Here is a 12,188-nt window from a genome sequence, read left to right on the forward strand (position 1 = left end):
TTCGTTGATTCCGAGTACGTGCTCTTTCTTGGTGCCGAGATTAACCTTGGTCGTCTTGATGAAAAAGGTCGAGGGTTATTCCTGGAACGATGACCCGAGGTTCACCCCCTTGCCACTTTCCACTGGGATTATCATGAGAAGGAAGAGCCTCGGGGTGCCCAGAGTGGGTTTAACAAAAGAAAGAAGGTGTTTCAAATTTCGAAAAACAGCCCAGCATCTTTTATGAAGCAGAATAAGGCTCCTAGAGTACTCGCATCATCGGCCAGCGTGTCCCGAATGCTACCGGAGATTCCATAGGCGTCTCTAGGACCAGAATATTGAGGACAAAAACACAGAACGTGCTCCACAGAGTTGCTTACATCACAGGATTCGCACCTTTTTTTGAAAGGCCCACGCCCAAAGTTATAGGCGAACCGCACGTGGCCCGTTCTTAGTCGAGAGATGATCTGTTGCTCCCTTAAAGATGTCCTGTCGGTCCAGGGTAGGACTCCTCCCTTTATTTTCCTTAATTGGGTAGCTGTCGTGTTATGCCACATCTTAGCCCAATGGTCCCATATAGTTTTGGCTATGTACTTTTTAACGTCCGGCAGTGGGACTTCGTTGGTGAAACTCCTCGCTTCCCATCCACTTCCAGCAAGCTGATCTGCAACGACGTTTCCGGAGACACCACAGTGCCCGGGGATCCAGGCCAACGTTACATCTTGTGTGGTTCCGGATGAAATTCCTTGGACCCAGGGGTGAGTTGGCGATTCGGATTTGAGGGCATCTAGTACACTTGCTGAGTCGGAAAGGATTAGTATTGGTAGGCTCGACGGAGTTGTTGCTGCATAGAAGATTGCCGCTGCTTCGGCAGAGAAAATTGAGCACTCTTTAGGGAGGCTGTGATTCACGTAGAGGTTCGAACTGAAAACGCCAAAGCCAACACCTCTCTGGGATAAGGAACCGTCCGTGTACCGATGCTCATGATTGAGGAAGCGTGATTGTAGGAGTTCATTAACCGAAGCTCTGAGGGCCGCCGTGTTGTCCCCTTTCTTGAAATTACTCTTGATGGTATCGTCGATTTTGGTCGTCTGAGCTTGCCAGCTCTTTGCTCCATGCCAGTGAGTCTTGGCCACCGGGGGGAGGCAGGCGCTGGCGACTATGCGCAGAATCCAGTCTCCTTTTTCAAGGAGGTGGATTCTCTCGGCGCCGGCTGTTTTGGCAGAATAAGCAGCCGCTTTTCGACAAATGGCTGCATATAAACGATGCCGGAAAAGTAGTATGCCAACTTCGGCCGCGGCAGAATCCGCGGGGGTTGACGGTAACAGGCCAGAGATGGTCCGAACATAGCTGTTGAAAATCGGCGCTAGAACTTCTACAAGCTTATCGTGATTTATACACGTGATTTCCAAACCATAGAAGAGTCGGCTGTCGACGATGGCTTGAGCCACCTTGAGGCGCAGTCTACGATTGTTCGATCGATGGGGTTTCGAGATTGTTTTCACGATATTGACACGTGTCCGACAATTTTCCTTAACCTGGTTGAAGTGTTCCCGAAAGGTGAGGTTCCTGTCGATTGACACCCCAAGAACACGGACGGTTTTTTTATTCGGAATAGGCTGGCCGTCGATTTTAATTGCCGGGCTGCCCAATTTGTGTCGGAAGCGGCATACGTGTCCTCGGACGCTTTTGCTGGCCGAGAGGGAAAAACCTACAGAAGAGGCCCATTTGTGTACGGCCGTCACAGCGGCTTGAGCTTTAATCCTGGCTCTACCAGGAGTGTTGGCGATCGCAACTAAAAGAATGTCGTCGGCGTAGACGAAAACATAGAGGTTCGCTGGTAGACGCTCGAAAACTCCATTCATCGCTACTAGGAACAGAGTAACAGCGAGGACGGATCCCTGTGGTACCCCGGTTTCTTCTTGGAAACGTTGCGACGCTGTGTTGCCAATAAGTACCCGGAAGGACCGGCCGGAAAGGAAGTTTTTAATGAAAGCCATCAAGTTCCCAGAGAAACCCCATTTGGCAAGTTGACGAAGTACGAGCGGTGTCCAAGTTCTATTAAAAGCTTTCGCTATATCCAGCGATATTAGCTCGGCATGCTTTCCGTCGGTGTGGACCTCGTGGAGCAGGTCACCAAGAGAGGCGAAGTAGGTGTCAGTACCATATCCCGGACGAAAGGCGTGTTGACGATGTCCTAGCCGATTGTCTTCTTCCAGTTTCTCACGGAGCCTTCTATTCACCATCCGTTCTGTGACCTTGGACATGCAGCAGGTTAATGATATCGGTCGGTATTTTGATGGATCTCGGGAATTCACGTTGCTCTTTGGAATCGGGATTACGATGCTCTCCTTCCACTCCTCGGGGAAAGATTGCTCTTCCCACATGGAGTTGATTAGCTCGAGAAACTTGATTTTTCCGGTAGATGGAAGCTGTTTTAGCAGTGGATACCCAATTCCGTCGGGGCCAGTGGATTTTCCATTGCTGCAACTTAGCGCAAAGGCTAGTTCTCGCATAGAGAACGGGCTATTGATTTTCGAAGCTTTTTTATCCACAGGTATTTTGAAGTCGGCGAGCGAGAGTTGATGAGTGCGGATTATGTTCTGAAATGATTGACTGTACGAGTTCATGGATACCAATTCAGCGAAGTATTTGCCGAGAGCTTCAGCAACTTCCGAGGGATCCGAAATCGTCTTACCCTCGATGTCCAATGCAATGGGCGAGCTTTTCCTCTTGCTGCTCAAAGCATTAATTTTGCCCCAGAGTTCAGCCGCCGATTGGTCTGAATTCAGAGATTCGAGGAAGTCCTCCCATGAAGCGCTTTTTGCTTTCCTGATTACGGCTCTGCATTCCAAATGCTTTTTTCGGTAACTGGAAAGGGCTGCTTGTTTACCGGGGTCGTAGTAGCTTTTTTAGGGCTCGGAGAGCTTTTCTCCTGGCTTTAATGGCTGTTTTTGTTTCTTCAGACCACCAGCGAAGGGCTTTTCGGCCGGGTTGACTGCTGGTTTTAGGGATATTTGAATCGGCCGCTTTCTGAATTATGTTGGTGAGATCGGAGAGAGAAGATGGTTCGTGGGAATTAATGGCGTGGCGGATTTCATCGTCGTAGGCTTTCCAGTCGGCTCTATTATAGCTCCATCTAGGTCGACGAGTTATGGTAGGAGCCATGGCGAAAGCAGAAATTTGTATAGGGAAATGGTCACTGCCGTAAAGATCCGTGCCGGCTTGCCATGTAAATTTTGGTACAATTTCCCTACTGACCGCGGTAGCATCGATCGATGAAAAAACATATTTATTGTAGAAAGTGGGGGCACCATCATTCATAACAATTAGATCAGTTTCTTCGAAAGCCTCAAGAACCGCTACTCCTTTGGGATCAACTTTGTTTCCGCCAAGAGCCGGATGATGGGCATTGAAATCGCCGAGGACGATTCTGGGTTCCGGAACACTTCCAATAATTTCCACCAACTTTGATTTAATAGCGGGAAGAGGGCCGCAGGGCAGGTACAGACACAGAATGGAGACCGGTAGGCTAGCTTTAAGCCTGACTCCGACTACCGGAAGGTCGCTATCAATTTCAATGGGATCGAAAGGAATGTTTTGGAGCACCCCTATAGCTACTGAATGCCTGAAGTTGGAACCTCTTTTTAAGATCCAACTGTACCGTCCTCCTAGAGTCCGATTCATGGTTGATAACTCAACCCGATTGACTTCCTGTAGTGCAATAACCCAAGGTTGACTATCATGGGTGAGTAACTCTAGATTCGGAAGATTGTTGAGAAACCCGTTTAAGTTCCATTGCAGACAGAACTTGATGGGCGCCGATAAAGTTGGCACCGGAAAGGGAGGGGTGCAGGATCCATTGGAAGCATTACCAGGAGACAAACTACGAATAGGGCTTGGTGGTAATGGGGCAGTGACGTTTTGAATGTTGCTGTTGTCGGCTCGAGAATTGGCTGTCAGTCGGAGAGTTTGGTCTAGTTGTTGGGACCTCCTTCCAAGTTTATGACGACTGCTGACTCCGTTAATCGCCCCTTCCGGGTAGAGGTCAGTTTCAGCTGCCATGCTGCGAATATTATTAGGGTAGTGAGGCGGAGACTGGGACTTACCACCTAAGTTGGGGTGCATAGGGTGCCCAGAAAGCCTGTCGGCCAGGACGTTTGATGAGGTTGATGTTTTGCCTTGCGAAGTGATTCGCCATTCGCTCAATAAGTTTGGGAAAAGCCTCGTGGAGCAACATGGTACGGTGAGGGTGTCGATGTCCAAAAACTGGGCATAGAACCGGTCATATTCTACGCTGTCAATCAGGCATTTGGTCGGGAGCGTCTCTCTTTCAGGAGTTCTATTGGCGCGGCCGTGGGTTAGAAGGTTGTTCGAATTGGAAGGCTCAAGCTGCCCAGATGACACCGGATGGTGCCTTTTTGAAGATAGTTGCAAGGATTCGGCGAGAATAGCCGACGATTCACCGATATAGAGAGCGGAGTAGTCTTCCGCAGATAGTGGTTGGAGTGCACTTGCACCAGGGGAATGAAGAAGATATAGTTTACGATCTTCTTGACGAGATGGTACATTGTCACCTGCATTTAGATGGTTGAAACGGGGCTTACCACCCGAGTTGGAGTGCTCGGGGTGCCCAGGCAGCACTGGTTGGTGCCTTTCAGAGATACGTAACGAGCTTGACTCCCCCGAAGTCCATCGGGGGACGAGGATTTCTCCCCTTGTGCGTCCCGAAAACCAATTTTGCTTGTTTCCCATGGAGTCCGTAGGGGGATAGGCAATGCTGCCCTTTTCCGTCCCTCTTCCAGTCCTCCCCCAGCGCCAAGGGTTGTCCCCCAGTTCCGGTGTGGCATAGACGTCCGCACTGGAGGTGCCAAGGCTACTAGGGGCTATCGCTGGGCAAAAAAGATCCAGGTTGTATTCTTCGTCCACCAAGCTCCGAGGTCGGTCCGACTGTTCCGGTTCGATCCAGGCTTCCGGTCTGTCGGCGCCCCGAATACTTGTGGCACTATTGTTTTCTTCATTTCGATGTAGACGAAAAGTCGGCTGGTGCCCGGGTCGATTCCGCCGTTCCGGTCCTCCACCGACTTCCGGTCGACAGGTGCCCGAGCTGCCAGGGACCTCGCCTCTACTAATATTTTCTTCGCCAGCAGAGTGTGAAAGTCGATTCCATCGTTCCAGTCCCCATCCGGCTTCTGGTCGATGGGCGCCCCCACTACTCTTGGCAACGAGACCAACGTCCTCGAATCCTCGATAAATTGGCGCGTGAGTTCGATTTTCTAAGTCGCCAGTTGAGCGTGAGAGTCGATCCGGCCGTTCCAGTCCCCTTCCGGCTTCTGGTCGACGGGCGCCCCCACTACTCATGGCAACGATGGTGTCATCCGGTGTTGAAATGATGGTGGTGTTCAACCGGCTGGTATTTCTTGATCTCGTGTTGACATGTTCAGAGAAAGATGTCCCTAACCGATCGGTGTTGCATACTTTTTCGCTCAATTTGCTCATTATTTACGCAGGGATGGTCCACCGACGTCCTTCTGCCTCTTTGTGTTCTGACGAAGGGGTAAACTGTCGGAGGCTGACCTCTTTGGAGTAGCAGAACTATTTTTAGCATTTTTCAAAAGAACAACTGGTCTAGGAGTCCCAGTTGTGTTGCTGGGATTGGGACTCGTATCCGGCGAAGACTGGTTAGAGTCACTTGAGTCCATTTCAATAAGGAATTCGTATGCGGATTGATCGGTCACCTGCCTTTTTAGAACAGGCGCAGATTTTGAAGATACTAAGGTGTTTTTTGGTGTGGATTCATCAGCCGGCGCCGAATTGGAGGGGACTGATGCTTTTGGTGTTAGTTTTTCATTAGCGCAAAGTTCGGATTCCTTGTGATTACTTGGTGGTGTGGTTGTAGTAATCGTCGGTTTCGGAGTTGCAGAATTCTCCGAACGTTCGACGGCGTCTTTTAGGGATTGAACTTCTTTCTGGGTTTGAATCTGTGTTGCCATAATAGACTTCGCGAAGTTACTGAAAACTTGTTCCTGGCGATCGAGAATAATCTGGATTGCAGCCGGGATGGCCAGATCTTGCGGCGTGGTGATTATTGCATCTTGTTGGGAAGTTGTGGATGTGGACTCACCGATTGATTGGGATGGGCGGGCCAGTAGAGCATTTTCTAATTGTTGTATCCGACGATCCTTGCTTTCAATCAAATCGATCAATTCGTCTATCTTTCTTTTTAGGCCTGAGATTTCGTTCTGGTTGCCGGAGTCAACAACGTTAGCGTAGGAGTTCCCACCGGTTTGCCTTTCGAGGAGCCTCCTAGCGGCTGGGTAGGAGATTCCTTCATTGACCTTGATTCGTTGGATTTCGTTTTCTTTCTGGTATGCTGGGCAACGTCGGTCGGAAACGGCATGATCGTTAACTTGACAGTTGCAGCAAAAAGTTTCTTCCTGACACTTGGTGTTTTCAACAATGGGATGCTGACCTGAGCAGGTGCCGCAGACCTGTTTTTCCGCCTTGCATCGAGTTTTTGTGTGCCCAAAAGCCCAACAGTTGAAACATTGCATCGGAGCTGGATAGTAAGGTCGAGTTCGACATCTTACATATCCGAAATCGACAAACTCCGGATAGCGGGTACCACTGAAGGAAAGGATTAGCGCTGGGGTGTTAACCCTTTCGTTGCCTACTTTTCTAGTAATTCTTCTTACCTCCCTAATGCCTTGATCTGCTAGTTCATCGTTCAACTCACTTTCAGACATGTTTACTGCGTCTCTACAGCTGACGACAGGATAGGATGCTCTATAACTTCAACAGGAGTACCGTCGACGAGCGCCTTCATCTCCAGAAGTCGTTGAAATTGCCTCGAACTTCTCACCTTCAACGCGTAAGAGCTGCCATTCACCTCAGGGAACGCTCCTTCAATTTTTACGCCTAAGAAGGATTGAATCGATTTCCGAATAAGGAAAGGAGCAGTCGGCAGCGGTCGATTTTCAACGCCGCGAAGACGAAGGATCATCAATTCACCATGGGTACCTTCTTTATCCATGTAAGGCGGCAGAGTTGGGCCTACGTGGGATCCGTCAACGCGTTGACCACAAGTGAGGTTGTCGAAAGAAGAATCATTTCCAGGGGGAGGGTCGCCCCAAGACGATGGGGGTCCCTGTTGCCCCGCCATTTAGGCGGATCCCTCTACCGGCACTCGTACACGGAGAAGAATCCATGTAGTTTGAAATAACCAAAATTTTGGTTGAAATCCAAGCTAAAGTTTTAGTTGTTTTTACCTGATTTTTTGTTAAACTTAATTGAAGTTTTTTGTTGAAATTAATTGTTTTCTTGGGTATTTTTAAACTAAAGTATATGCTTAATTCTAATCTGATTTTTGTTGTTGTAAACTAAAATTTTTGTAGTTTCTAACAAATTTGTGCATTGTTTCTACCATTCTTTGGGTAATTGAAAATCACCACTCAACAGCGGTTTAAGAGTATATCTGGAGGTGAAGAGCCAGCCATTTTGAATACACTATTGTGGATACTCGTAAACATTTGTTCGACAGTAAATTTTAATCAGGTAAAACTATTTTTTTACAAATAATCAGTGAGAAATTCGATAAATATTTTCCCTTTCTTGAAACTAGCTAGCCGTACGGTGTTTTTGAAGATTCTTTGGAGTTCTGGAGGATTCCATTACAGTGCTACCGTGGATATCGGCATGACTGGATTCCCTCCATAAGAGTCAAATTTAGAGGTATTTATAGCTGTAATAATTTACGTTATGTTTGCTAATTTCTGTTGAACTTGTTGCAGATAAAGTTTGAACTATCGAACAACTTTCAACATGCTTTTTCAACATGCAACAGGATTGTTATACCGCAAATAGCTGCAATGGAAGACAAACAATCGCAATCGGAATTTTCATCACCAAACCCAAGCATTTATTTATATTTTTGTCATTCGTGTTGTTATTTGTAAGCTAATCTTCCAATAATAAAGTACGTATGAAAACATCATAGAGATTTTCAAATAATAATAAGAAAAAAAATGAGAAAATATAGGCAAACTACCAATTATTCGTTTGTTTCAAACAACGCATCAGTTTATTTCAAAATGTATTTTGTTTATTTCAAACCAGTCCATCTGGTTTGAAACAACCTAGATAATTGGTTGATTTGCAGCTGTCAAATGAAACAACCAATATTATGGTTGTTTGAAACTAACTTTTTGTTGTTTTCAACTTTCTTGTTGTTTTGAAAACAACATTGAATCTTAGTTTGTTTCAAATATCCGAAGTGGTAGATTCAAACTAATAATTTGTTTGGGCGAAATTCAACCTAAAATTTAGTTTGAAATTAACCGAAAATTGGTTGGAATTACTATTTTTTTTTCTCCGTGTATGGGAAAACCCCAATTGATGTAGATATGCACTCACTGATCGAGAGAAAAAATCCCACCACACGGAAAGGTTCTCAACCCTGAAGTAGTCCGCTCACCCCAAAAAATCTCGTTTGATCACTCACTCGCGAACAAATCTCAGTCGGTTCACACTCTCTTCACCTTTTTTTTCTGCTCAGCCGGCTTTCGGCTACTTCGCTCTCCTTCTCCGAAAGAGATTATCGCTCCTTACTAATTCGGTTTTTCTTACTTCTTTTTGCACTCAGACGTTGACCCCGACCTTGGGTTCAACAAGGTTCAATTTTGTCACACGCCACACTTTTTGCACAAATTTGCCGCCAAGCTTTTTCACTTCTCCTCACCACTGATTTATTTCGCCCCCCTTTCTCGGTAAGTAAGGGTTGAAGAGGCAAACGACGAAAACCACACTCGATTGAACACCGGATGGCCTCTTTAATGTTCAGGCAAAACCTACCACCGCTTAACTTGAGCGTGGACCACCTCAGAACCCCTTCCCCAATGCAGGGTAGAAGGGGCCCTCGAAAACTATTTTCGCGCGCGAAGAAATGCCGGTGTGAACAGGTAAGTATGACCTGGGTACACTCACAAAAGTTTAACCCGGTGAAACACGATGTAGTACACAAACTACTTATTAAAGTACCATCCACTTGTACGCTAGTGGATTTCAAAATTTAACGCACAAAATGACACGGACGAACGATTTAAAACGCACAGAAAAACAGTAAAAATCGACCAGCGATTAAAAGAACGTCTGCACACAAGCGCTGCTTGATGCTATGAATATATAGAAAGCTGTGTTCAAATCAACTACATGATTATTTCTTTATGATAACAGTAAAATTGGTAACAATAATGGCATATTCGTTAAAAATACTATGGGTTCTTTGGAAATGCATTAGTAACACTGACTACTATATGTTGTTAAAAGAACTGCCGCTTTATGCTGTCTAAATACTGTTTGTGCGGTAGTATTTACCATGCATATTACTGGCGTCAAGTTTTATTTTTCTTTCCATTTCTCATTTTACTATGTTTATGGTCGAATCAAGGGTCGAATGAAACATGTTATACCGACAAATTTCAGCAGACTACATTTTGCATTAGAATTTACCGCAAATATAGTTTTTCAGTGTAGTAGAGAACTTGACGTAGCGCCATTTTGTGAAAATCAAACTGCAATCGAGATCCGCCAGTCGCGCGTGCTTTGTTTTGGTTTACATTTTTATTTCTAAATTAAAATGAGTTTCTTGCAAAAAGTCGAAAAAATTGATGTAATTGTCGACGATACACTCGCCGATCCAGAAAACATTTCAGGTGAGAAAATAATAGTTGTTTTGTGGCCACGAAATTCAACTTTCTTCGTCTTTTGCAGAGGAGGACCGTAATCCGGATTTGGAGACGTTGATTGTTGAATGGAATTTGAGTCTGGCTATTTATGCAATTCTTATTCGTAAGTACTAATAATCTAATCCAATAAAACTTAATTTATAATAGTGCAAAATCCGTTCTGCAGAACATGGATACTCAGTCCAATATGTTAAACAAATGGACGACAGGTCATTGGATGATGTGTTTTCGGTGGCCAAATGGACGGGGCACAAATTTGCGCTGCGGCAAAAGTTAGTTTTGTGGCCAGAGAGTGTTCTGTACCAGTCGGCCGGTACATCGAGGGCATGCCAAAATGTATCCGCAGTAGCAACAGTTCCTTTCGGATCAACTACAGTGGCATTTCATTCGAACCCATTGAAGCACCGTTTGCTGCCAACCTCCGTAACATCGGAGTTGATGAATGACATTTTGCGCCGCAATGAAAAAGGAAAAATCGTGGCCAAATACTTCGAGATCCATCACTGCCTCGATGCCACCCACAGAAAATACCTCGCTCATACGGTCGTCGATTATTACATCGCCAATGATCTGTACTTCTCGCTACCGGACATGGCGAAATTCGCTCAGTTGATTGCTGAACGTTTTTCTAACGAACTACCCGTAAAACTCCTAAAAATATGATTGCTATTTGCAAAATTACATTTTTTTTTTCAACAGGAAACATACTTCAACCCTAAACCCAACTAACAATTCAGAGCCACAAACAAGCATGCATGTTTAATTATTGTTCAATAATGGTAATGACAGCTGAATAAAAATTTTGCTCTATAAAGAGCTGAGAAGGTGCTTTTTTAACACAAACTTAGGTCAATGTTCAACGTAATGCATTAGAATGAACAAAAGTTGAATCGCCACTTATTAAACGTTTCCAAAGATTCTCATTCGACTAGTCAAGATTGTTTTACTAATGAGCTGAACAAGACATGTTTCCCCCAATTAAAAAGCCAATATTCCACTAATCAAATGTATATGTATAAAAGGATATTCAGAAGACGAACTAACGTTTTACTTGCGTCGCACTTCAGCTATTTCCACATGTTTAACACAAGCATGAATAAGAGCTGAATAAGAATCTTATAAAATCCTAACTCAGCTTCAGTATATCATAAGAACAGTTGATCTAATAGAAGCCAAAATTATGATTAACAAACACATTGTTCAACAATAAATAAGCCTTGTAAAAGCGATCACACTATAGCTAAATTTCATAATAGTGACAAAATATCCGAAATTCGTGTTGAGTTCCGAATGCATTTCAAAGCTTATAACTTATGCTTTCTCCAAACTTTTTAAATAGTTGTTCACAAAATATACATGGTCAGCCTCCAAAAATGTAGGATTATTTTGAAAAACAAAAAAAAACATTTGAGCTAAGTATTCCTAGTAGGAGCGAAGTACTGACAAACAAAACGTGATTTTGACTTGATTGACATAAAAGATCTGAAGAAAACATCAAAATTTTGTTTATTCTTTGTATGTAGTTAATTTTAGATATCATTTCCAGATCTTTTATATATTATATGTATAAAGTTAATATCACTTTTAGCTATCCATATTATAATTTGCTATTGCTAAGCTTTTTTCGCCTGATCGGGATGTTGTTCCGTACAAGAAAAGTTGAAAATTCTTTGACAGAATTGATTAAATAAATTTCTATAGCGAACTACATTTGAAATTACATTTCTTTACAACTGAATAGTGCGATCTAAGAAAAATGATTTACTTGGCCATTTCTGAAAAAAATCCCACGCGTCAAGGTATTCGAACATTTTCTATTCTGGCGCATAGTCCTCAGAACACTTCAAATGATTTAAATATATTCATACAGAAGACTATTTCTTTGATACATAGTAGGTTTATGAAAAATACAAATCAATAATATAATTAAAAATTACAAAAATAAATGAATTTCAATTTAAGTTGATGAATCATTCAAATTTAATATTTGAACAAACTAAAACTTATTATGAAATTAGATTGAGGTGAAGATGCATCGAAGCCAAACCTCAAAATTTCAAGAACACAAATCTAGAGAACTAAACATCCGTTCAAGCTGAAAACTTAATCGATTGGTTACCACCAGCGTGTGACCAATCGATTAGGTTTTCAGCTCGAGCCGCTGCGCTGTCTGGTTCTCTAGATTTGTGCTCTTGAAAATTTGAGGTTTGGCTTCGATGCATATTCACCTTTATCATTTCAGACTGATTTCACTTCGTGTAAATAAAAATTAGTTTTGACCATCATTGACATAAATTTTCTCACTGTGCGCTAAAAATAGCCGACTGAACTCAGCTTGGATCAGCACTAAACAGCAACTGAATAATATGCTTGTTCAGTTGTTAATTAGCATACCATGTGTTGATTAGACGATGTCGAATAGAAGCTCAAACATGATCAATATTCAGCTATGAGAGGTTTATATTT

General features: G+C 43.8%; 1 protein-coding gene and 1 long non-coding RNA gene across 3 annotated transcripts; both read left to right on the forward strand.

Moving 5' to 3' along the window:
- The first annotated feature begins 7,275 nt into the window (after nt 1–7,275).
- Nucleotides 7,276–7,969, forward strand: LOC110674504. Of its 2 annotated transcripts, none has more exons than XR_002498929.1 (3): nt 7,276–7,533; nt 7,601–7,710; nt 7,770–7,969. It is a non-coding gene; the product is annotated as an uncharacterized LOC110674504 (long non-coding RNA). The 2 variants fall into 2 exon arrangements; XR_002498928.1 differs by having other exon boundaries at nt 7,823–7,969.
- A 376-nt stretch (nt 7,970–8,345) lies between these two features.
- On the forward strand, nt 8,346–10,413 carry LOC110678001. The gene is made up of 3 exons (XM_021850300.1): nt 8,346–9,689; nt 9,748–9,825; nt 9,889–10,413. Exons 1-3 carry the CDS (start codon nt 9,614–9,616, stop codon nt 10,383–10,385), a joined length of 651 nt encoding a protein of 216 aa, XP_021705992.1. The 5' UTR covers nt 8,346–9,613; the 3' UTR covers nt 10,386–10,413.
- Nucleotides 10,414–12,188: the final 1,775 nt, after the last annotated feature.

This window comes from Aedes aegypti, chromosome 1, assembly GCF_002204515.2.
Source record: "Aedes aegypti strain LVP_AGWG chromosome 1, AaegL5.0 Primary Assembly, whole genome shotgun sequence".
NCBI lineage: Eukaryota > Metazoa > Arthropoda > Insecta > Diptera > Culicidae > Aedes > Aedes aegypti.